Source organism: Antedon bifida, chromosome 5 (assembly GCF_963402885.1).
Source record: "Antedon bifida chromosome 5, ecAntBifi1.1, whole genome shotgun sequence".
Classification (NCBI taxonomy): Eukaryota; Metazoa; Echinodermata; class Crinoidea; order Comatulida; family Antedonidae; genus Antedon; species Antedon bifida.
Window position 1 is genome coordinate 1,224,135 of NC_136230.1, and position 24,889 is coordinate 1,249,023.

The following is a 24,889-nucleotide window of genomic DNA, read 5'->3' on the forward strand; positions in this document are numbered from 1 at the left end:
TTAAGGGGATACCGTACCGCCCCTCCAAAGTTTACCCTTCGGTTTCCCTGGGTGGTTATAGTGTTAAAACATATTTCCTCTCATTGTTCACTTCATGGGAAAGTGTCCCCTAAATAGGAGTGTCCTAAAGGAGGGTTTTACTGTTTAGAACAAATAAGTTATATCCTGTTCATTAATAGTACTACATTTATTTTGACGGTATAAATATACGGTCATTTAACATACTGTACTGTATGTTAGAATGATCTAGCTAGATAATATAATTGTACAAAATCATATAAACTATCAGTATTAATTATTGTCACTTTTACTAACTCCAATCTATAAAATACACATTACTGTGTCATGGTTCAATATTGCGACATATGTGGCTAGCGAGTGTTGCAAAGTGAAGGTCAGTGGTTCAACTCTATTTACAGTCAATTCTGCCAATACTACTGTAGACTCTCTGAAAACCGGAGACTCTCTGAAAACCGGAAACTCTCCCAATACCGGACTTTCCTTGAAGTCCAAACAGTCCCAACTGAATTGTTACCATTAAAAACATATTCTGAATACCGACTTATATTTGGCCAGCCCAAGGGTGTCCAGTATTGGGAGAGTTCACTCATAGAGATATTATAGTGGTTCACTGTATTATATTATATTTATTTAAAAAAACCAAAGGCATACAATAGAAACTTAGGAAGTGGGTAGGCAACTAAAAACAAGTTCAGGTTCACACTATATAATTTGTTTAATAATTCACTTTCTTATCAGAAAAAAAAACAATATAAAATTTACAAAAATGGCAATATGAGGTTAAATAATAGATAATAAATACTCCTCAAAGAGTGGTGGTTATTTCAAACTCGTGGTATAGGCTGTTGTTGTAGTGCGGCATAACCACCATCACAATCTAGAATTCATTTTATGTTTCTATTTAATGTAGAAAATATTAAGTGTAACATTTGTATGTTTGCAGCAATACAAACATCTTATGATAATAAAAGAATTCAATTTCATTCTGTTTTCAAACTTTTATTTCATTTTCACATCACAGAAATACACAAAGTTTGTCAACACACACACACACACCAATTTAAAAACCTGGGAAGGTAAAACAGGTAAAGTCCAGGAAATTAAATGATGTTATTATGATAATAATAAGAATATCAAACTTTAATTTAAGCCTAATACCAAACATTTTATCTTCAATTGAACAGGTTTTTGTTCCTTTGTTTTAAATAATGTTTTTCTGGTCTTTTTAATGTACATTCAATTGGTGTTTAAATTATGTTACTTACCTAATGTGAGGGCGTGTGGCGCAGTGTGTTGGACATTGAATTACTGATCGCGAGATCGTGATTTGGATCCAACTCTTGCTTGTATCCTTAGGCAAGACACTTTACTAATACATTTGCCTCTCTCCACACCCAGGTGTATAAAATGGGTTCAGGTTAGATCAAGACACAACTTTGCACTGGTTACTAGCTGCATTATGGGAGTACGTTTCCATACGTGTTTGATCCAAAAAATGACCGTGGTAATAATATGCAGGGCATTGAAAGCTTGCTTATATGCGCTATATAAAAATGACCTTTTATTATTATTATATTCTTACATTTAAATATTTTACAAATTAGATACTAGATTGTTAAATACACCTCAGTATATTAAATCTTCTTACGATTGCTTAACTATTAATTTACTTATTATACCCCTGTCACATTGTGAAAGTCCACAAGTCTTCAAACACACTGGGGTGTCAACATCAACATTTAGTATTGTGTGTGTCCCGGTGTGTAAACTCTGCCCATTTAGGCCCAATTTACACAGATGAGTGGTAATGGTGAGCAGAAAAAAATGGGTTTTTTTTCTCAAAAGTGATTAACTGTATTAAAACTGAAAAATGGCTTATTCATAGTCTGATTTTATTATATTATCTTAATTTGTTGACAATACATCTTTAAATAATTTATTTTTAAGCTTGTATAAATTATAAACAAGGTATTTGTCCCATACCCAAAATCTGCATGTTAGATTCGGACCTGTTACCCTGTGTTCACAGGTAAGTGTCTTACCCAGTTTCACCCTGAGATTCATTCTATTTTTATTACAACCACATCACTGCTAATTTCAGAATCTAATTGCTCGGCTTCTTCCAAACTCCCGATCCCATTTTCTTGAATTTTCACCAAGAAGTCTTCACATGGTTTGAACTTTAACCCCTTCGTTGCCTGCTCCATATATGGTGTTTCTTGTGATTTTTGTAGAATTGTATCAAGATGATTAGATAGGTCAGAGGTCATTGTTAGTGCCAGTGCATTATTTGAACTAGAGATCAAATGTTTTGCGAGGAGAGTCGTTCCTCTGACATCGGTAAGTTCTCTTGTAAGTGATTCTAGTGCGTGGTGAGTGGCCACCTGTTTAGCTGTAGTTAAGTCTTCTACTTCATTTAGTAGCTTCTCCTGCATTTGATCTACAACTTCTCTCACTTTGAAGAAGTACTGTTTTATTGATTCTTGGCATTTGTATTTATTCCATTTACTACATTCAACGCTTGATTTGATTTCGTCCATTGCAAGGCAGAGACGTTTTTCCAGGGTTTCACACTCTGTAACCAATGGATTAGCTACAGTACAAAAAGACTGAAAAGCAGAGCCAAGATCGGCAATGTCATGCCCACTACCTTTTGGATGCTTCAATAATGTGCATCCAACACATATCAGTTTCTTACAACTAGTGCAGAAAAACTGTGATGGACTATTGTGCTCTCGGCAGTTGACAACCAATCCTGCCATCCTTTCTTTAGGATCTTTAGCCTTGTACTCATCCAAAGACATCTGAGTGTGCTCTTTAGTGGCGGGTAGCTTCAGGTGTGCGTTAGAGCATTTCATACAAATAAAGGCATCACATTCTTGGCAATGATGACTAGCACTGACTTCACACACAATACAAAGTGGATTAGTCTGTTGTTCCGAATTGTTTGCCTCCGATAACAAAGTACTGATCATCTGGTTAGGCTGAATGCTGGTTACATCAGAATCTGGAAGAACTAAAACCAATTGGCAAGTTGGGCAGCTGATAGAAGACGTGGATTTGTCAAGATGGCCGTCGAGGCAATCGTGGCAAAATGAATGAGTGCATGGCAGGGTACGAGGTGCCTTTAATCTTGATTGACAGACGTTACACTTCAATATTGTATTTGTGGTACAATTTCCTCTGGTATCGTCTTGTTTTGGCATCTATTTTAAAAAAACAAGTTAAATATTGTATTTTTATTTATGTTATAATATAATTGTAATTTTTTTTAATAATATTTATTTGTTTTTGCCATTTTTTATAGCAATACAGTAATTGACTTTCTCTTTTAAATTCTTCATGAGTTTCGTATTCCGAGTTCAAATCTAGTAATTGCTAATGTAATACCAACCAACCAAATTGTTTTAAATTTGTTGTTTTTTATGTACTGTATATATTGGTAGTGAACCAACAATATTTGTTGTGTAACTTTTTATCTTGAATGTTTTAATCTTAATCTCTAGCGCCTTGAGCACTTTTAGTGGATATGTGTGCTATATAAATTATTATTATTATTATTCTTTTTAAATTCTACATTTTATATTTTGTTATATCCAATCACAATTGATTGCAATTAAAAGAGTTTTAATATTTTTTTTACCTTAACAATCTGTTGATCAGCTAAATCTTCATAGACAGATTGTGTGGCATTTTCACTGCCACCTGGTGAGTTGTAAAAACATCCACTTGAACTAAATGTAACAGATGGATTGCAGCGATACATTTCTTTATGTTTCTGCAAACTAAAATCATTCGGAAAGGAAATCCCACATTCACATGAGAATTGAATGTTTGAAATCAGCTCTTTGGATTTCATTTTACCACTAGGAGACGCCGCAAACGGATCTATCGTGTTGCTGTATCTATCGTGACTTATCGCCTCGTAATGAAAACTGGTCTGTAATTTACTATGACACTTTAAAATATGGATTTTTTTATTGTGCTTAAATCTGAAAAGCATTCCGCAGAATTTACACATAGACATTGCGGTGTGCGTCTTCATGTGGTAACTTAATGACGAATGCGTAGAAAACATCATCTGGCAAATTTCACATTTGTACATTTCATCATCGGGTGACGGTTTTGTTAAGTCAATATCATTTTGTGTCACATCGCTGGTTGCTTCGAGGTTTGAGTTAGGGGTTAAACGTACCAGAGAGCTTTCATTAGGGTCATTCTGTATCTGTATCTCACTCTGATTAGAAGCTGATAAGAAATGAGTCTTTTCATGATTGTGTAGTTGAAGACTGTGCAGAAAATTAAGATTACAATATCGGCACTGAAATCGAAAGTGGGTTGTTTTTCTACGATGACGTCTCTCGTGCTGAAGAAGGCTATCTTTCCGTGAAAATGCTTTCCCGCAATCTTTGCAGCTGAATGGTCGCACACCCGTGTGTACCAACATATGCCTACGAAAGCTGCGATTACACGAGAAACTCTTTTCACATTCTGTGCAATAATTTGTAGTAGTTAACGACGAATGATAAATCATCCGAGATTCGAAGTCTCGTAACTTTTGCTGAGCATCCTCACTAGAATGGACGTTGACTGGCACAACGTTCTGATCTACAAAATCTATTTTACCATCTGTATCATTTATTGATACTTCATTACAAACAATGGACACTGGTTCTTTTTTTATATCTACAACAGGTAGTTTTTGAGTGTTTACTTCTTGATTCAGGTTGTCTGCTACCTTGTCTTTGCCGTCATTGACAGATACATATGCCTTACATACAAACATTGTTGATTCATTATCATTGGTGTCTTCGCAAGAATCAGCAGTAATCCAAGCTGCATTGAACTGAGGTTCAGATTCATCCATCATCTCTAATGACAAGGCTGATCAATGGTAAGCAATTTTCTGGAAAGCAAAAAGCTGAAAGTTCAATAAGTAATTTGATTTTTTTTAATGTATATGTCAAGGTATTTTTATTCAGAAAAACATCAAGAATATAACTAAAATAATTTCATGCAAGTTACAAAATTGAATTGCGAAAACAAGTTAGCTTGTCTACTAGTACTAATAATAATTAGAGAAGCCTACTAGCTAGACATAATTGGCTAGCTTTCTTACTGTAGCTAGGTGGTAATTCTAGTTAGGCCTTTAACTAAGCCTATCTTTAGCTTTCTCCAGTCTACGAACCAAACTACTACTCTAGCCTAGCTAGCTACAGTCAAAGTTCTTTGCTACAGTAGTGTATTGTTTGTAGCTTGTTAGGCCTAGGCCTAGAGCCTAGGCATTTTACACTCACTCACGGCTTGTTTTTTAATAGCTAGGCCTAACTTTAATCGTTTAATCGCAAAACTAAATAATTTATTAAGGCAATAACTTGGTACTTACCAACTTTACAACATAAATGAACCTTAAATGACTTTATTAACAATAACTCTTCGCCCCATGTATTTATTACGTACCACCATCACAATCTTCGATAACATGTTTATTGGTGGCGCACTTCTTCACATCGACAAAAAAAACCTTCTTCGACCTCCTTCTGCACATAAAAGTTATTCACTTTGACCTCAAATTGGATCGAATGTAATGTTTTTATAACTTAGTATAAAATAGATGTTATTATGAGATAGAATGATGTATTTAATTAATATTACTACCTGAAACCAGTTAAATATAGAAATATTATTAAAACTATTCTTCGTGAAAACGAGTCAGTCCGACAACAACACGCCCGGTAGCGCCCGGTAGTTTTGACGCGAACTGCTATTCAACAGGTTTTAACTAAATAAATTGCATAAAACGAACAATTAAATATCCAAATAGCATTTACCATGATGTAAACATGTGTTGATAACATTTTTTATCATAAACATTTTACCGGTGGTCTAGACTTAGATCAGTGTGACGGTCATTAAAAGTTATATACATCCCGACGTAATGCGGCGCCCTACCGCATGGAAAGCATTACTGTTACAGGGAAAACCGCCGATTGCTCATTTTTATGAAATTATATTCTTTGATCGCAGGTATATTGTCGACGTGTGTGGTGGATTGTTTCTGACTGGTCAGTAGTTCGTTATCAGTGGCACGCCCTTGGTCTATTCTGGGCAAAATTCCAAAATAAAGTTAAAATACAAACACTTCTGATATAACACTAAACAAAACAAACCTCCTATTAAGGGGATACCTTTGGAATAAAAAAAAATTGTCCTCTTAATAGGGTTTCCAAAAGGATGGGTTCTAATACTCATAGTTTTATGGAGAGAAAATAGTTTTATCTATATTGACGTAAGTGGACTAGGCCTATTTCATATTTCTCCTGAACCTCTTTCTTTCGTTTTTTTTCCATTGTGCTTGCTTGATATTGCCGTAATACAGTTGATATTCGGGATATTAGCTAGTTTTTGTCGACATGACGTCATAAGGTCATGTAGTCGCGAATTGAATTCGATTTTAGCAGAGCTTGACGACGACGACGACGACTACAGACCTAATAAAAGTTTTCAGGTCGTCGTAACAAAGTTAAGGTTATGATTTTTCTTCTTGACCGGCGTGAATGATCCACACGTTTGAAATCCTTTTGGTGGATTTGGAATGTGTTCTTTCACCGACTTGAATAACATGCATTTCTCGCATTGGAAGAAGAAAAAAAAACAATTAACATAATGTATTAAGTATCTTCCTAGTAAATGTTATTTATTATATAATTCAGGTTAATACTTGCAATGGCAAATGATCCTTAGATTTTATAGACAAATAAAAACAAAAACAATAAAAAGGCAAGTTAAACTGCCCAATTGTAAGTAGTTATTATAGTGAACTAAAATTTAGTAGGCCTATGAGTTTCAAATTAAAAAGGTTGAAACGAAGAATGTTGGGAGATGCAAGTTAAGAATTTACTTTTTCAAATAGGTAATTGCTAATTATATATTTGTTGTTCACCCGTAAGCCAGGTCACAAGAGTGTGATTAAATAAATATATACAAATAATATCCAACAGCGGAAACCCGAAACTAACCTGCTAAGAGAAATAATTATTTTGCTGGTACTACTATTCAAATTGAAATGTATGTTAAGCCTATTATTATCTATTTTACATATTGAATACATGAATATCTCTATGTACTTGCTCATTAAACTCAAAGCTTTAACAATTTTAACACACTTTCCTTTCTTGTGTAATACTTGTAACTGTTGTCTTGCTAATGCTATGTTCCTATATTGTTGATTTTGAAAATGATAGATATTGCTCGGCCGATTGGATGTTATGTTTGATGATTATATACAGTGTTTAATATTTCATCTAATTAGGTGCCCATGGTCCACAAGATGGGAACCCTTTTGGCGGATCTGGAATTTCATCTTTTTCACCGACTTGAATAACCATTGCCATTCCATTCTGGAAGAAGCGGAAAAAGAAAACAAAATAATCAGATGTTTGACGACATAAAACACAACAACGCACTAGTAATAAATGAACAAAATACTATATTTAAGACGGCAATGTATCTCACCAATGTATGGTATTCAATATGACAATGAAAGAACCAATAACCGGGGTTTTCAGCCTTCCATCTTATGATGACGTAACCAACAGCAGGCATATTTACTGTATCTTTGACAACCGTTGATTCTAGTGGAATTCGTGGTATGCCAACTGTAAAATTCAAATGAAAAGCAAGTGTTACACTAAATTAGCAGCTGCTACAGAAACTGTTGCCTATATCCCACTAGAAACTTGAAACTTACTATTGTGTGTGGGTATAATTATATTTGTCCAATTTTCCTTCAAAAACGTTCACAGATGTTGCAAGTCATATGGCAATAATGCGTTCCAGTGATTTATTATTCTCAAGCTAAAAAAGTGTTTTCTCAGTTCCAAAACCTTTTTGAGTTTTTACAGTTAAGGCGGCTCTGGGCCGACGTAATAACTGTATATTTTAGGTTTCCATTTTCGTATATTTGGGTCTCCCTTTTCGTATATTTGGGTCTCCCTTTTCGTATATTTGGGTCTCCCTTTTCGTATAGTGGGGTCTCCATTTTCGTATAGTGGGGTCTCCCTTTTCGTATAGTGAGGTCTCCCTTTTCGTATAGTGGGGTCTCCATTTTCGTATAGTGGGGTCTCCCTTTTCGTATAGTGGGGTCTCCCTTTTCGTATATTTGGGTCTCCCTTTTCGTATAGTGTGGTCTCCCTTTTCGTATAGTGGGGTCTCCCTTTTCGTATAGTGGGGTCTCCCTTTTCGTATAGTGGGGGTCTCCCTTTTCGTATAGTGGGGTCTCCCTTTTCGTATATTTGGGTCTCCCTTTTCGTATAGTGTGGTCTCCCTTTTCGTATAGTGGGGTCTCCCTTTTCGTATAGTGGGGTCTCCCTTTTCGTATATTTGGGTCTCCCTTTTCGTATAGTGTGGTCTCCCTTTTCGTATAGTGGGGTCTCCCTTTTCGTATAGAGGGGTCTCCCTTTTCGTATAGTAAGTGGGGTCTCCCTTTTCGTATATTTGGGTCTCCCTTTTCGTATAGTGTGGTCTCCCTTTTCGTATAGTGGGGTCTCCCTTTTCGTATAGTGGGGTCTCCCTTTTCGTATAGTGGGGTCTCCCTTTTCGTATAGTGGGGTCTTCCTTTTCGTATTGGGTCTTGGGTCTGTGGCCGTATTCACCAATCACACTTAAGTGAGATATTTCCCTTAAATCCTAAGAATTTCCCTTAAATCAAGAAAATATTAAGGGTTTCACTTAAGTGGTATTCACAAAGGGTTTAAGGTTAAGGGAAACCCTTAACTTGGTCTATTTTCCCCTTAACTTTTAAGGGACCTCAGAGGTCCCTTATAAACGTTCCCTTAACTATTCAGTACCTTGGTTGTGCTGACGATTCTGTATGTGCGAGTACTATGCCTACTTGTAGATGGCCCCAGTCTAGGCTAGGTAGAGATGCTAGGCCCCCTGTTGGTCTGCCCACTAACCGGCCTAGGATTCATGTTTGGTTTGAGTAGCATCTAGGCCTAGGCCTAGACCTTTTTTTGCTGATCCCCACCATACAAATTAGTCTATGCCTATATATTCATTTATTTGTTTTGTTTTGACTGCCATTATTTTCGTGGAAGATGGCTTCCCATTTCGTTGTAATAGAAATTAGCCCCATTCTAGTAGGCTAGGTAGAGATGCTAGGCCCCCTGTTGGTCTGCCCAGTAACCAGCCTAGGATACATAGGCCTACACAGAATGTTGGTTTGTTAGTAACATCTAGGCTAGACCTATTTTTCTTGATCCTCATACAAATTAGTCTAGGTTTAATATTCATTTACTTGTTTTTGTTTTGACTGCCATTTTCTTTTTATTGATCATCGTCCATACACTTTTCTGATCTCTTCATCCTCCCCGTCCCCCCAACCCCTTACTCTTTTTTTAAATATGCAAATTAGTTTTAGAGAGGAAAGTGATTGGACCATAGGGGAATTAAATCCTCTGTGATTGGACAATGGGACAACTCATGAATATTTATGATTATTTTTACCCTTAAAGCCCCCTTCCCTACGTTTTTTAGATCTAATTTAAGATCACAAACTATATTTAATGTAAAAATAATACTATATGGTCCTATTGCGATAACTTTTTTCGTCTTTAAACGGTTAAAAATGTGAAAAATAAGTCGATTCTAATAATTATAGCGGCCCGCTATAAATCCCAAAATGCAATGCGCGCGGATTGATATTTTTGTTTTTCACCTGTAATTCGCCCACTTTTCGATCGATCGTGAGGCCAAAACAAATGGAAGACTCCTAACTTTTCAGCGAAAATACCGGGCTTTCCCCAATTTATATCAACGGAGTCTGGCAAAAATAGAAAGACAATTAATGCAGCAACTATACAACGTCAGGCTAGGTATATAGCTAGCGTACGATGTTCGTACGTTACCGATGTTTACCAGCTAGGCCTACAAAACTAAGCCTAGCTAGGCTAGGCCTAAGACCGTCAACGAGAGGTCGATCGCCGCGAGCTACTTAGGTAGTGCATTGTTTCTCACTTTTTATCATAATTTACCATAAAACGTACATTTAAGACAAGGAATGACATGGTTTAATGTTTTTAAAGTGATATATATGTATTATTTTCCAAAAAACGTCCAAAATTGCAGGGAAGGGGTCTTTAAGTTTTACCCTTAAATTAAGTGTTTTCCTTAGGTAAGTGAATCCCTTAACTCATTTGTGAATACCCCTTAAGTGTTTCCCTTTGTTAAGGGAATTCTTAAATTTTAAGGGTAAGTATTTCCCTTAGCCTAAGTGAGATTGGTGAATACGGCCACTGGTCTCTAGTTTCGAAACACCCCTCAGCAGGCATCTATCGCGCGCGCAACACGCCCAGCTATAACGCGCGCCAAGCTAATATAGTAGAGATATTGTTTGTGGCCACCTACATGTCTTATCATATTCGATCAGATCTTCTGCACTTATGTTGTACATATCACTCTGTCCTAAAACTCGGAATGATTGCCCATGGAGATGCATTGGATGATCAGAAACGTCGGCTTCACTAATCACAACCAGTTCTACCACCTACAAATACAAAGAAATTAAAATACATAATTTCATTTTTTCATTTCATTCGATAAATACACAGATACAGAACAGAGTACAATGGTCAGGGGCAACTAAAGCAAAACAATTACTATAACTCAAAGAGTCAGTTGCCTCTTTTAATTTAAATGATACTTGATTCATGGTAAAAGAACCATAATCCGTTGAATTAGCTTCTGAACTTGACGATGAATAAAGCGTTGCTAAAGCGTCTCTTAAGTTGCCCCTTAATGTGACCAGTCCAGCTTGTACTTCAGATGTATAATATGCATACAGTTTTACTAAGTACGGGTTAGTTGGGGTTGGGTGGAGGCGTCACGTCGGTTTGTGCCAACTGGCGTTTGATTGTTCTAAAAATGTTATATCGTGTTACAAATTACTGTCTATCAATCAATTCATAAACATGTCCTCCCTACTTCCTTTGATCATAAGGAATGATATTTAAAGATGTATTGTCCCTTTGACTAATTCCAAAAAAATAAAAAATAACAGATTTCGAAAAAAGGTCGGTCATTTTGAAGTATCATAATAGTTATTAACTATCACCAAAAATTTGTCGAAAAAAAAATCATTTAACTGAAATACAGACGTTTTTTTGTTTAAAAAATAACTTTGACTTCCAGTCAAAGTTTTCGATCAAAGCATACCCCATAATGAAACGCGCTTGTTTGGCTACTCTGTATGCATAATCATAAAACTTCCTCATGATCTGTGTGAAAATACCTTCTCAACCGTGACGAGTTGTAAACAATCCTAATTAGCATATGCATATTGCGTACTCGTGGTTTGAAATCTTTGTTTACTTTCGCTAGCGACGATTTTCCAGACGAAATGTAATCAAACTAATTTACCTGTTAATTAAAGTAAACTTGTTGCTTTTGGCTCGAATTTTCGACTTAAAGTGAATAACTCTAATATTACTTTGATATGGCCAATTTAAATTTAGAATATTTTGACCTTCATTTTTTTGTGTTTCAAGGGACAATACATCTTTAAGATAAATAGAATATTACCTGGCCTAGTTTTACTTTAGCAACGATGGGACATGAACATGTTGTATTTTTGCAGCCAGACATATTACTAGTGTTCTCATACCATGGGGCCATATTACACGTCTGTACATCATTATCTGGATCCGACGAAACAAACGGCCTATCAGGCAATTTAAATAATACTTGATTCATGACAAAAGTAAAAGAGGTATAATCAGACGTTGAATTAGACGATGAATAATAAAACGTTGCTAAAGCGTCCATTACTACATAGAATCTAACATCCACGGAGTATAAGTCTGGGTCTACGGCTTCTAAAAAAAGAAAAAAATAAGTGCGCAATTTTAACTTAAAGCTATACAACCGCAGCATGTATTTTGACCAATCACGAGCCTGCGATTTGTCAACTCACACTTTCCAAGTGGTGGGAACCAACAGTATAATGTTATATTAGGCCTAATTTCCTGACATTAAATACGCCTCAAATCCAATGCCCACTAATTAAGTTTACGCACATACAAAAGACGTCGTCAGATTGGTGTGACTCAACTTGTTTTGTCACCCATCAGACTAATGAACGAACAATAATTGTTAGAAGGCCTATAACAAACATCGAATAAATAAATGGGTATCTTACGTAATGCGTGTGTGTCTTTATACGTTAAAACCTCTTTGTTGTTAAACCGTTTTGTTGTAAACAAACTTGATACTTCTGGTGGATCTTTACATTTTAATTCCATTCCCGGCGGAGAGCCCTTATATCTCAATATAGCACTGCCATTTGCCTCACATAAATACTCAGGTGAACTATCTAAGTATATACAATAAGACGATGGTTTCGAAGATGCTTCGAGCACAATGTCTAACCTTAAGAAACAATATAGAATAGAATATAGTAAACTAACACATTAGTATATGTAAATTAGGAGAAATTAAACTTACAAGAGTTTTGAAAAGCCTGATGGAATCCTTCAATCTTCAATTTTACTTACCTTTCTCCGGGAGTAACGAGCAAAGCATCCACAACTCGAATCGGTTTCACCTCATAACCATCAGTTGCAATGATCGTTATGGGATGTGATTCAATTATCATTCGTATATTACATTCACCTATGGCAGCATTCACAAGTCGTAACCGGTATCGGAAACCTTGCTCCACGTCCAACACATAAGGCGGGACATCAAAATCAGTGTCTTCATTTTGACCTTTGCCATTCACCATTAATGTAAGAGTATTCTCAGGAGATAGAGAGCCATATGAAATAGACGCAAATAAGACATTCATAGACATACTATTCAACCAATCGTTAAATAAAATGTAATGTTGTGGAAGGTCAAAGTCATATTCTTTACTGTTGAACTCTTTTTGTCTCGGTTCCCTGACAATCAATGCTCCGTAAAACCCGTCACCTCTCTGAACACCAACGTGAGAGTGCCACCAATGGGTACCTGGTGGGTCTGCAATAAACTGGTATACGAAAGAGGTTGAACTTGGTATGGGGCATTGAGTAATCATCGGAACGCCATCTGCCCACACGGTGTTAAATTGATGTATACCATGCCAATGTATTGTCAACGAAGCTCCATCTTGAAGTTCATTGTTTACTTTCACACGAATAGTATCACCATGACAGACCTAGTGTTAAAACACACGCACAAACGTTATTCTCGTTTAAATAGCCTAAAGAGTGAAGTTACCTATTATTTTGATTTGAATTATTAGCGTTTTGTGAATGAAATATCATCAATTTATTTTGATGTTTCTTTAGTAAAGCACTGCCGAATAGTGATATGTTTATTCCTTAATTGAAGATTGCTCCATAATGGAAGAGCGGGGTTTAATGTTTGGTGAAACAACTGAAATGAAATCAATTCATGTCAAGTGGATGGCACTTAGAAGCTTCCGTAACTGAGAGATTGGTAACTGTGTTTAAGTCTGTAACATTTTCAACCAATTACCTGAATGCTTGGCCCTGGTGACATTTCATTAACCGTTAAAATTGGTCTACGTGTACCGTCTACCGAATAACAGTGATATGCACTACAGTCTTCTGGGACATTTGGACAGTCCGTACAAGCCGCTGCTAACGTATACCACCAATTTACCGTAAATTCAAATTCGCACAATCTCGGTTTAGCGGGAAACTCACACTCACGAAAACAGTCACTTGAATTATTGACCATCAGGATATCTTGTTTAGGAGTACATTGTAAAGAAGTGCAAAGTATAGCTGAAACAAATAGAATTTGATAATCAAATTATTATAAAAATACTATTTTGAAAACAACGACATTAATTGCCGCTCTATATCAGTCTAGACGTCTTCAAATATTGTTTTAATTAAAATAACTCACCATGATAACAGAATATAAAAATACATGAAGAAAGTTGTGCGATAGTCATTTTGATATGCACCTCTCATCAGCGTACAGTAATCCAGAAAACAAATGTTTTCACCACTGATTCAGAAATCTAAACTAAGACTAATATAGACTGGACTAAATAGTGCGGGTAGAAATAATTCACTGTATTGAATAATCATGATATTTCTGCAGGGTCTGTTTGATAAGCACCTCTCACCAGCGTACAGTAATTAAGCAATTAATCCAAACAATAGTGCAAATCATGTGGAAAGTGTATTGTGTTTTATGAAGCATTCTGGTTATAAAAACTTATGCTGTCAAATTTCTATAGGAATCCAATTAGGCTAATCGGAAGATGTATGTTTGAACCAATCTGGAGTGTTTGTTGAAGGCATTTGCAAACAACTTCGTTGGTTGGTTGGTTGGTTGTCCCATGACCTAGATGGTCGTAGGGGCGTAGCAGACATTTCCATTGACATTGTCTTTTTAAATATTTACATACATAGTTTAGCTTTTTGTTTTTTAGTAGTTAATTAACATGTTTAAATCATACACTGTTTTTTTCATACATATGTTCTTGTATTCATTTTTTTATTAACATATATTTATCCTATTAACATTGTTTTAATCAGCCATACATGTCTTCTTGTTATGTTCATCTCTTTTACCTTACTTAACTTAACATATTTGTTTACAGTATATCAAGTTTTTCTTCTTTTTTTATCATCCATTGTTTATTTCCCAACTAAATACCAACATTTCTTTAATTCTTCAACATCATAATTTATTTATATATTTTTTATTTATTTATTTATTTAATTATTTATCTATTTCAAATTGTTTTCGTTTTAAGCATTAGCTTACAGCTTAACCCCATTCACAACTTCAATTAATTTTGCATGTACTTTGTATTATCTGAGATTGTGAATAAAGTTATATATATTAATTCAACTCATTTCTACTAATTATCGTTCTATTTACATATATTTTATAGCGTAACATATTTTTTTAATTTAATAACCTATTAACATATATTATTAGATAAATCATGTATGATACCACCAAACGTTCGAGTTAAAATCAAAATTGTGAGGCATTTGATGAACAGGCAAATTGCCTTAAAATACCGTGACATGTTTCGAGAAACTATTCTCATCATATCAGAACAGAACCCAAGGCCTAGAGTACCAATTTTTAAATAATCTTTTAAAATTCTTTTTCTATTAGTATCATTTTCATATATACACTTTAAAATTGTTTATAATCCTCATTGATGATCCAACCCGTTTTTCCCATTTAGTTTACATAGGCCTACTGTAGCATATATCCTTTGATACGTACCGGTAACCCTATACTCATAAAATACAGTATTGTATATACATACATTTAATTACACATAAAATACACATGTACCGGCCACTGATTCATATCACATGACGCGATATCAAATATTTTCAGCAGACGTAAACAATTCTTGTAATAATTGGATGGAAACTGTTTCATATCACGTTTTTACTATAAACATAACCAAATAGTTTATATAATAATAACAATAATTTAGTCGGAAAACGCTTTTTGAACAGAGGCACACATACTAATGGTGCATCCTTAAAACAATTAAACATACAATATACAAATATATGAGTATACAAATAAAGGTGGACTAGATTAAAACAGAAAATACTCAGATAAAACGGAAATTAGATAAAACCACCCTCCTCTAAACCAAATTAAAAATATAATACCAACTAGAATTTAATTCGTCACTTTGACGAATTATAGGTGATCATTTTTATCATTTTAATGAAATTAACATTTTTTAAACATGCATGTACGTTAAATACGATCGTAAAAAGTTGATGTACGCCATCCTATGACATGATGAGAATACGCTTATAGTGCTGAGTTGTACCTATTATGTGTCATATACAATGTACAGTATATACTGTATATCTATATACAGTGTAGCATAGGTGAAATTACGGGACCCACATTATGTTCTAATTTTTTGGTATGATGGAATTATCAAAATAAACTCGAAATTGACAATTTCGAAAGATAATGAATTGAGCAAATATATTTAGAAATTGGAAGAGAATTTGACACGTAGAAGCGCAATGCGCGCTCTTTGAAATTTGTATAACTTTGACTAAAGAAATTTAAAAACTACTTTTTAAATTCAACTGGCCATATGATAACATCGCAACATCCGATAGGCTTATTTTTTATATGAATTCATATCTACATTTCATCAGCTTTCATAATAAGTTATAATCTTCAAGGTCACCTTAAATTCTGAAGAGCTGTAAGATATTCAAATGTATGGTGTAGGTGAAATTACATGACCTACGTTATTCAACGTTTTTACGCGTGATGACGTCATCAAAATGAAAACGCTGACCACTCCTGGAAAGATAAATAATTAAGCAAGCACATACTGAAATTTGTGCAAAATTCGAGCACAAATAACCAAGATACGCTCTGTTGAATGTGATAATCTACACAAAAAGATAAAAAATCCTAATTTTTAAATTCAAGTGGCCATTTGATGACGTCACAACATTTTGTACGTCAAATGTGTACATGAATTCATATCTACAACTCAATGGCTTCCTGAATAAGTTAAAAAAATTGTCATCTTGCATTCTGAAAAGTTATTTTCATTTTAAAAAAGACCTATTTTTCACCATTTTCAGAACTTTTGTGAAATTAATGTGCGCATTTTGTCATTTTTAACGTGCTCGTATAGCCTTATTTTAAGTGGGAATGGACTCAAAATTGGTGAATGTACTAAGAATTGTACATCAAATTTTATTTTTTACGCATTTTAAGAATCGCGCGCGCAAAAACGCATTTTTTTGCGCAGTAATTTTTTTAAACACGCAAATGGCCTAATTCATGCTCTAAATTGATCAAAACTTAATTTTGAGCTTTTTAAAATTTTAACGCGCGATTTCAGGCGCATGACCTTGAAACACGCAATTTTTTATTTGCTAATATTTTTACCCTTGACCTGAAGTTAACGTGTAGTGAATTTCATTGATATGTAATAATGAATTATGGAGATATGATTGATAGTGTGATTTCACAAAATCGCGTATTGTTGACGTCACGGTTGAGTGATCACACTGAAAAACTTATTATGGTTAAGTTAAAGTATTTGAAAGACATTTTTGTGATCATTGCTATTCAACTTTTTGAGATAATTGTTACACAAAAAGTGTACAGAAAGAAGAATAATAATAACAAAAACAACAATAAAGATTTTGTACAATAACAATAGGTGATCATTTTATTCTAAATGATCACCTAATTAAATGCAACCCACATACATAACCTTGGACACTAAATTAGCATATCAATTAGTGTATGAACGTACTTAGAATCTATGTTAAGATACACATACTTGATACACAGTTTCTACCAGCAAAAAAAAAGGAACAATAGGAACCCAAATTATTTCAGCTGTTGTGAATTATTCGATGACTGTAAACAGAATTGATCAACAAAAAAAAAGATAAAGAAAACAGTAAGATAACTAAACCAAATTACATTCAATTCAATTCAATTCAATTCAAGAAACATTTATTGACCATATTATAGCATAACATTAACAATGGTTGGCATATAATATATATAGTCGAGAGACTACAAAAGGCCCGATGGGCCTGTCGCTGTAGTCCCTCTTTACATTATACAAGTATACATACAAATACAAATAATAAAAATACAACACTTAAGCTAATCTTAATTATATATATATATATATAACATATACAAATCATTCAATAATGTTAGACTTGATACGTTGCAGAATTTATCAAGAATGTCATGTGAATTATTCGATGACTTTAAACAGAATTGATCCAAAAAAAAAAGATAAAGAAAACAGTAAGATAACTAAACCAAATTACATACAATATAACATATAAAAATCATTCAATAATGTTAGACTTGATACGTTGCAGAATTGATCAAGAATGTCATGGGCTTTGTTTACCATATTAATCGACATTGTTGGCACTCCGCTTACTACTGGTGGCACGACGCTGGATTTGATCAAGTCGATCAGAATGATTGGCGTAAACTGTTCACTCTCTCTGAACATATAGGCGATTGATTCTTTTCCGCGAATAGAAGAGAAGAGAATCATAACATGACCAAGAATGCTGGGTTAATCAATGACTTTTACTTTCATTTTTAATTTCAATTACCAGGTGACCATGGTCCACAAGATGGGAACCCTTTTGGCGGATCTGGAATTTCATCTTTTTCACCGACTTGAACAACCATTGCCATTCCTCCCTGGAAGAAGTGGAAAAAGAAAAATAGTCAAACATTTGGCGACATAACATGCCAACGTACTTGTAATAATTAACAAAACAAAATACTATGTTTAATAAAAAGACGACAATGTATCTCACCAATGCATGGTATTCCACGTGACAATGAAAGAACCAATAACCGGGGTTTTCAGCCTTCCATCTTATGATTACGTAACCAAGTGCAGGTATATTTACTGTATCTTTGACAACCGTTGATTCTAGTGGAATTCGTGGTATGCCAACTGTAAAATATAAGTCAAAAGCAAGTGTTACACTAAATTAGCAGCAGCTACAACAGAGACGGTTGCCTATATCTATGTAGCAGTTACAATTATATTTTAATTACTGGAGTTTTGTTCCACTAAATTAGCAGCAGCAACAGAGACGGTTGCCTATATCCCGCTATGCTAGCAAGTGTAGCAATTACAATTATATTTTAATTACTGGAGTTTTGTTCCACTAAATTAGCAGCAGCAACAGAGATGGTTGCCTATATCCTGCTATGCTATAGCAAGTGTAGCAATTACAATTATATTTTAATTACTGGAGTTAGGATTATGATTTTGGTTGTTTAGAATAATCATATTTCTTTTTGTAAGAATTTATATTTTGTTTTTGTTCTGTGTTTTATTTATTGTCTATGTGTTCTAATATGGCAATACTGTAAGGTAGGTGAGCATAATATATTTTTAAGTTAGCTGGAAATTAGTTTACGTACATTAACATACATGAATCCGGTTATCAAAATAGATCATTTTTTAAACTTACAGTATGTGAAAATGTTGTTCGCTTTATAAAATTAATTTTTTTTACTAGGTTAAAAGGTTACTCTAAAGGCATATTGGATCCTCAAACATTTTTTTGCTCTCAGCAGGACATCTAACCTACTAAATGTTAAAATAAAACTTTCTGTATCTTTAATTACTTTCAAAAAATCTGTAAAACGTTACCTATTAGCTATTTAAACAACTTACTTTTGTTATGCTCAATATTTTTTCTCTTTCGTTTTTGACTTATAATATTATTGTTTATTGTTTTATACAGTTTTTCCTTTTATGTATTTCTGCATATTTATAGTAGGGGGCCTCAGGAGACAAGCTATTGCTTCTAGTGCGGGCCCCAGTTGCTGTCATAATAAATGAATAAATAATGTGTATATGATATGACTTTTAAGAACTTTTGACGAATAATAATTATCATTATAATAATAAATAGGGAGTTTTCGCACGAGCACGTTAACTTTAATAACTCGCGCTATTTTCCAACATGCAACGCGAAAGCTCCGCCCACTTTGTAAACAAATCGATCTGCGCGTGCTCAAACATTACGAAAAACTTTAGTTACGTGGCGTCGAGAACCTCATTTCTGAAAAATAGCGTCAATGGAAAACGTTAACCGAAATAAAAGGTAGAGTATCGAAACATTGAAGAATCATTACATTTCTGCAAAATGAATAAGATAAAATTATTATTGACTGTTTAATTTTAACATGTTTTACTATTTTAAGAAACTATGTATTAAATAATTTTATGAACAACTTTTTAACTTGGATTTTTAATCATAATTTTGTATTTTTAATGTATGGTTCTCACATTTTAGTATTTTTAGACTGTTTAATTTTAGCAATTTTTAAGAAACTATGTATTATATAATTATGTATATTGTTATGTTTTATGCTGGACCTTTTGAAAAACAACAATGTCCCCTTTGTGGGACAACGTTGATATTGTCATCCAGTAGAAATATGTTTATAAATAAAAAAAAATAAAAAAATAAAAAATGGTAAATTTCAATGGACGGGCACCATGATAAATTAAGTGTATTATATGGTAAAAATATATAAAAAAAATACGCAGATTATATAATATAATATCCTGGATTTATAAAGCGTTTATGTTGTGCTGTAGGCGCTGATCATACAGTAGAGACTGAGGGAGAATACAAAACTAAACCCAAACCGAAGTATGGTCTGAATTGAAACCTGGTGAGCACAAGTTGTGTCTCGGTCACGTCATCCCGGACTCTAACGTCACCTACCCTAGTAAAGAAACTAATTTAGGTTTAAATTATCTGAAGACAGAAAGTTTGTTTCCCTGTTCACACTTTTAACTATTGTACTTTGATTGATGTATTATATTTTATTATGTATTTAATAATAAATAGGTGTTTGATCAGGAAATGACTGGGGTAATAATGTTCAGCGCATTGAGAGCTCGCTTATATGCGCTATATAAGAATGAACTATTATTATTATTATTATAAATAATGGCCGCATGCAACTGTTGACTGAACTACCCCGTTATGCAAATTTAGTAGAATGTTGACGTCATCCGTGAAAGTTAACGTGTACGTGCTCCAGCGAAAATTTCCTATTGTTTGTACAACAACATTAATTTGTGCTCTCAGAGCCAACTATAACACGCGCCAAACTAATATAGTAGAGATATTGTTTGTAGGCCACCTACATGTCTTATCATATTCGATCAGATCTTCTGCACTTATGTTGTACATATCACTCTGTCTTAAAACTCGGAATGATTGCCCATGGAGGTGCATTGAATGATCAGAAACGTTAGCGTCACTAATAACGACCAGTTCCACCACCTAAAAATACAAGGAAATTAAAATATATAATGTGACCAGTCAAGAAGTCTATCCTCCTTCAGGTGTATATATTATGCATGCAGTTTTACTAACTACGGGATAGTTTGGGTTGGGTGTGGGCTTCTAGTCGGTTTGTGTCAACCATTAATTGAGCGAGTCAAATGGCCGAGCGGTTAAGGCAGGGGCGCCGTTTACCGTACCTAAAGAGCCAACAACATCGGCAAGGGTTCGAGCCCGACTCGCTCCTAGTTCTGGTGCTAGAACAAGTCTTCTCGGATAAGGACTATAAACCGTAGGTCCAGTGTACACAGTTATAACCTGTGTGCACTTTAAAGAACCCAGTTCATTATTCGAAAAAAGTAGGGGGTTACCCCGGTGAACTGGTTCACAAAATAGCCCCTGTATCAGGGGGATTACCACCTATCTGATAGGACAGTGATTAATTCACTATTGGTAATCCTTGGCCACATTGCCTAAAGACATAAAATAAAAAAATTTAAAAAAACCGGCGTTGAATTATTATAAAATTTGTTATCGTGTTAACAAATTACTGTCTATCAATCAATTCATAAACATGTCCTCCCTACTTCCTTTGATCATAAGGAATGATATTTAAGATAAATAGAATATTACCTGGCCTAGTTTTACTTTAGCAACGATGGGACATGCGCATCTTGTATTTTTGCAGCCAGACATATAACTAGTGTTATTATACCATGGGGCCATATTACACGTCTGTACATCATTATCTGGATCCGACGAAACAAACGGCCTATCAGGCAATTTAAATTCAACATGATTCATGACAAAATTTTCAGAAACATACGTTGAATTAGTTTCTGAATTTGACGATGAATAAAACGTATAAAAAACGTTCATTACTACATAGAATATAACATCCACCACGGAGAATAAGGCTGGGTCTACGGCTTCTAAAAAAAGAGAAAAATATGTGCGCAATTTTAACTTGAAGTATTTTTACCAATCACGACGCGATCGGAACTGTCACAGGCCTAATTTTCTGACATTAAATTCAGTATGTGCGCATAAATTCCAGTATGACCACTAATTATTTGTTATGTCATGTGGCGAGTTTGATTTATAAGATTGAAGTTTACGCACATACAAAAGACGTCGTTTTTGTTTTGTCAGCCATCAGACGAATGAACGAACAATAATTATTAGAAGGCCTATATCAAACATCGAATAAATAAATGGGTATCTTACGTAATGCGTGTGTGTCTTTCAACGTTAAAACCTCTTTTTTGTCGGTACTAAACTGTTTTGTTGAAAACACACTTGTTTTTTCGTGAGGTGCATCTTTACATTTTAATTCCATTGCCGGAGAGCCTTTATATTTCAATACAGCACTGCCAGTAGCCTTGCAATACTTGCGAGGTGAAGAAGTGTCTAAGTATATACAATAAGACGATGGTTCCGAAGATGCTTCGAGCACAATGTCTAACCTTAAGAAACAATATAGTATAGAATAAAGCAAACCAACACATTAGTTTATGAAAATTAGGAGAAATACAATTACAGGAGTTTTGAAAAGGGATGGAATCCTTCAATCTTTAATTTTACTTACCTTTCTCCTGGAGTAAAGTGCAAAGCATCCACGACACGAACCGGTTTCACCTCAAAACCATCAGTTGCAATGATCGTTATGGGATGTGATTCAATTATCATTCGTACATTACATTCACCCGTGGCAGCATTCACAAGTCGTATCCGATATCGGAAACCTTGCTCCACTTCAAACACAGAAAGTGGAACATCCAAATCAATGCCTGGATTTTGACTTCTGCCGTTGACCAATAAGGTAAGAGTTTTCTCAGCAGAAGATAGAGTACCATTCCCAAGAGAGGCAGTTAAGACATTCAGAGACATAGTAGTAAACCAGTCCATAAATAACATGTAATGTTGTGGAAGGTCAAAGTCATATTCTTTACTGTTGAACTCTTTTTGTCTTGGTTCCCTGACAATCAATGCTCCGTACAACCCGTCACCTCTCTGAACACCAACGTGAGAGTGCCACCAATGGGTACCTGGTGGGTCTGCAACAAACTGGTATACGAAAGAGGTTGAACTTGGTATGGGGCATTGAGTAATCATCGGAACGCCATCTGCCCACACGGTGTTAAATTGATGTATACCATGCCAATGTATTGTCAACGGAGCTCCATCTTGAAGTTCGTTAATTATTTTCACACGAATGGTATCACCGTGACAGACCTGTTAAAGAACACAATGACAAAATAATAGGCGTGTGTAAAACACAACTGTTTCTTCATTACTCTGAGCATGGAGGTGTAAAAACCTCCATGCTCTGAGTAACATTTAAACACTGTAGGCACTTAAATGTGATAAAGTAGGTTGTGCCCAATCACTGGAGGAGCTGTGATCAAGTCAATTTCCCTAAAGATGTATTGTCCCTTGAAACACAAAAATGAAGGTCAGAATATTCTAAATTTAAATTGGCCATATCAAAGTAATGTTAAAGTTATTCACTTTAAGTCGAAAATTCGAGCCAAAAACAACAATTTTACGTAATTAACAGCTAAATTAACTTGAATACAATATGATACGAATTTACTTAAATGGTCTTACCTGAATGCTTGGTCCTGGTGACATTTCATTAACCGTTAAAATTGGTCTACGTGAACCGTCTACCGAATAACAGCGATATGCACTACAGTCTTCTGGGACATCTGGACAGTCCGTACAAGCCGCTGCTAACGTATACCACCAAGTTACCGTAAATTCAAATTCGCACAATCTCGGTTTAGCGGGAAACTCACACTCACGAAAACAGTCACTTGAATTATTGACCATCAGGATATCTTGTTTAGGAGTACATTGTAAAGAAGTGCAAAGTATAGCTGAAACAAATAGAATTTGATAATCAAATTATTACAAAAATACTATTTTGAAAACAACAACATTAATTGCCGCTCTATATCAGTCTAGACGTCTTCAAATATTGTTTTAATTAAAATAACTCACCATGATAACAGAATATAAAAATACATGAAGAAAGTTGTGCGATAGTCATTTTGATATGCACCTCTCATCAGCGTACAGTTATCCAGAAAACAAATGTTTTCACCACTGATTCAGAAATCTAAACTAAGACTGGACTAAATAGTGCGGGTAGAAATAATTCACTGTATTGAATAATCATGAGATTTCATCATAATTCAACTAATTTCTACTAATTATCGTTCTATTTACATATATTTTATAGCGTAACATATTTTTTTTATTTAATAACCTATTAACATATATTATTAGATAAATCAAATTAGTTAAAATCAAAATTTTGAGGCATTTGATGAACAGGCAAATTGCCTTAAAATACCGTGACATGTTTCGAGAAACTATTCTCATCATATCATATCAGAACAGAACCCAAGGCCTAGAGTACCAATTTTTAAATAATCTTTTAAAATTCTTTTTCTATTAGTATCATTTTCATATATACACTTTAAAATTGTTTATAATCCTCATTGATGATCCAACCCGTTTTTCCCATTTAGTTTACATAGGCCTGCTGTAGCATATATCCTTTGATACGTACCGGTAACCATATACTCATAAAATACAGTATTGTATATACATACATTTAATTACACATAAAATACACATGTACCGGCCACTGATTCATATCACATGATGCGATATCAAATATTTTCAGAAGACGTAAACAATTCTTGTAATAATTGGATGGAAACTGTTTCATATCACGTTTTTACTATAAACATAACCAAATACAGTAGTTTATATAATAATAACAATAATTTATTCGGAAAACGCTTTTTGAACAGAGGCACACATAATAATGGTGCATCCTTAAAACAATTAAACATACAATATACAAATATATGAGTATACAAATAAAGGTAGACTAGATTAAAACAGAAAATACTCAGATAAAACGGAAATTAGATAAAACCACCCTCCTCTAAACCAAATTAAAAATATAATACCAATTAAATGCAACCCACGTACATAAC

The 24,889-nt window shown here is 34.4% G+C and overlaps 3 protein-coding genes across 4 annotated transcripts; all 3 read right to left on the reverse strand.

Moving 5' to 3' along the window:
* Nucleotides 1-1,894: 1,894 nt before the first annotated feature.
* LOC144841835 (uncharacterized) lies at nt 1,895-5,498 on the reverse strand. 2 transcript variants are annotated; one of them, XM_078698089.1, is made up of 3 exons: nt 5,408-5,498; nt 3,665-4,927; nt 1,895-3,227 (listed from the first exon to the last, which is right to left on the reverse strand). In XM_078698089.1, exons 2-3 carry the CDS (start codon nt 4,889-4,891, stop codon nt 2,082-2,084), a joined length of 2,373 nt encoding a protein of 790 aa, XP_078554215.1. In that variant the 5' UTR covers nt 4,892-4,927; nt 5,408-5,498; the 3' UTR covers nt 1,895-2,081. The 2 variants fall into 2 exon arrangements, with proteins under 2 accessions (XP_078554215.1, XP_078554216.1); XM_078698090.1 differs by having other exon boundaries at nt 3,665-4,942.
* A 1,242-nt stretch (nt 5,499-6,740) lies between these two features.
* On the reverse strand, nt 6,741-14,011 carry LOC144842318 (uncharacterized). Its single transcript, XM_078698756.1, has 8 exons — nt 13,936-14,011; nt 13,540-13,811; nt 12,573-13,216; nt 12,218-12,447; nt 11,602-11,894; nt 10,429-10,567; nt 7,537-7,679; nt 6,741-7,421 (listed from the first exon to the last, which is right to left on the reverse strand). Exons 1-8 carry the CDS (start codon nt 13,982-13,984, stop codon nt 7,326-7,328), a joined length of 1,866 nt encoding a protein of 621 aa, XP_078554882.1. The 5' UTR covers nt 13,985-14,011; the 3' UTR covers nt 6,741-7,325.
* A 4,139-nt stretch (nt 14,012-18,150) lies between these two features.
* LOC144842494 (uncharacterized) lies at nt 18,151-23,955 on the reverse strand. The gene is made up of 8 exons (XM_078698944.1): nt 23,880-23,955; nt 23,484-23,755; nt 22,462-23,108; nt 22,101-22,339; nt 21,507-21,805; nt 20,735-20,873; nt 18,369-18,511; nt 18,151-18,249 (listed from the first exon to the last, which is right to left on the reverse strand). The coding sequence occupies exons 1-8, from the start codon at nt 23,926-23,928 to the stop codon at nt 18,151-18,153; spliced, it is 1,887 nt and encodes a 628-aa protein (XP_078555070.1). The 5' UTR covers nt 23,929-23,955.
* Between the last annotated feature and the right edge of the window lie 934 nt (nt 23,956-24,889).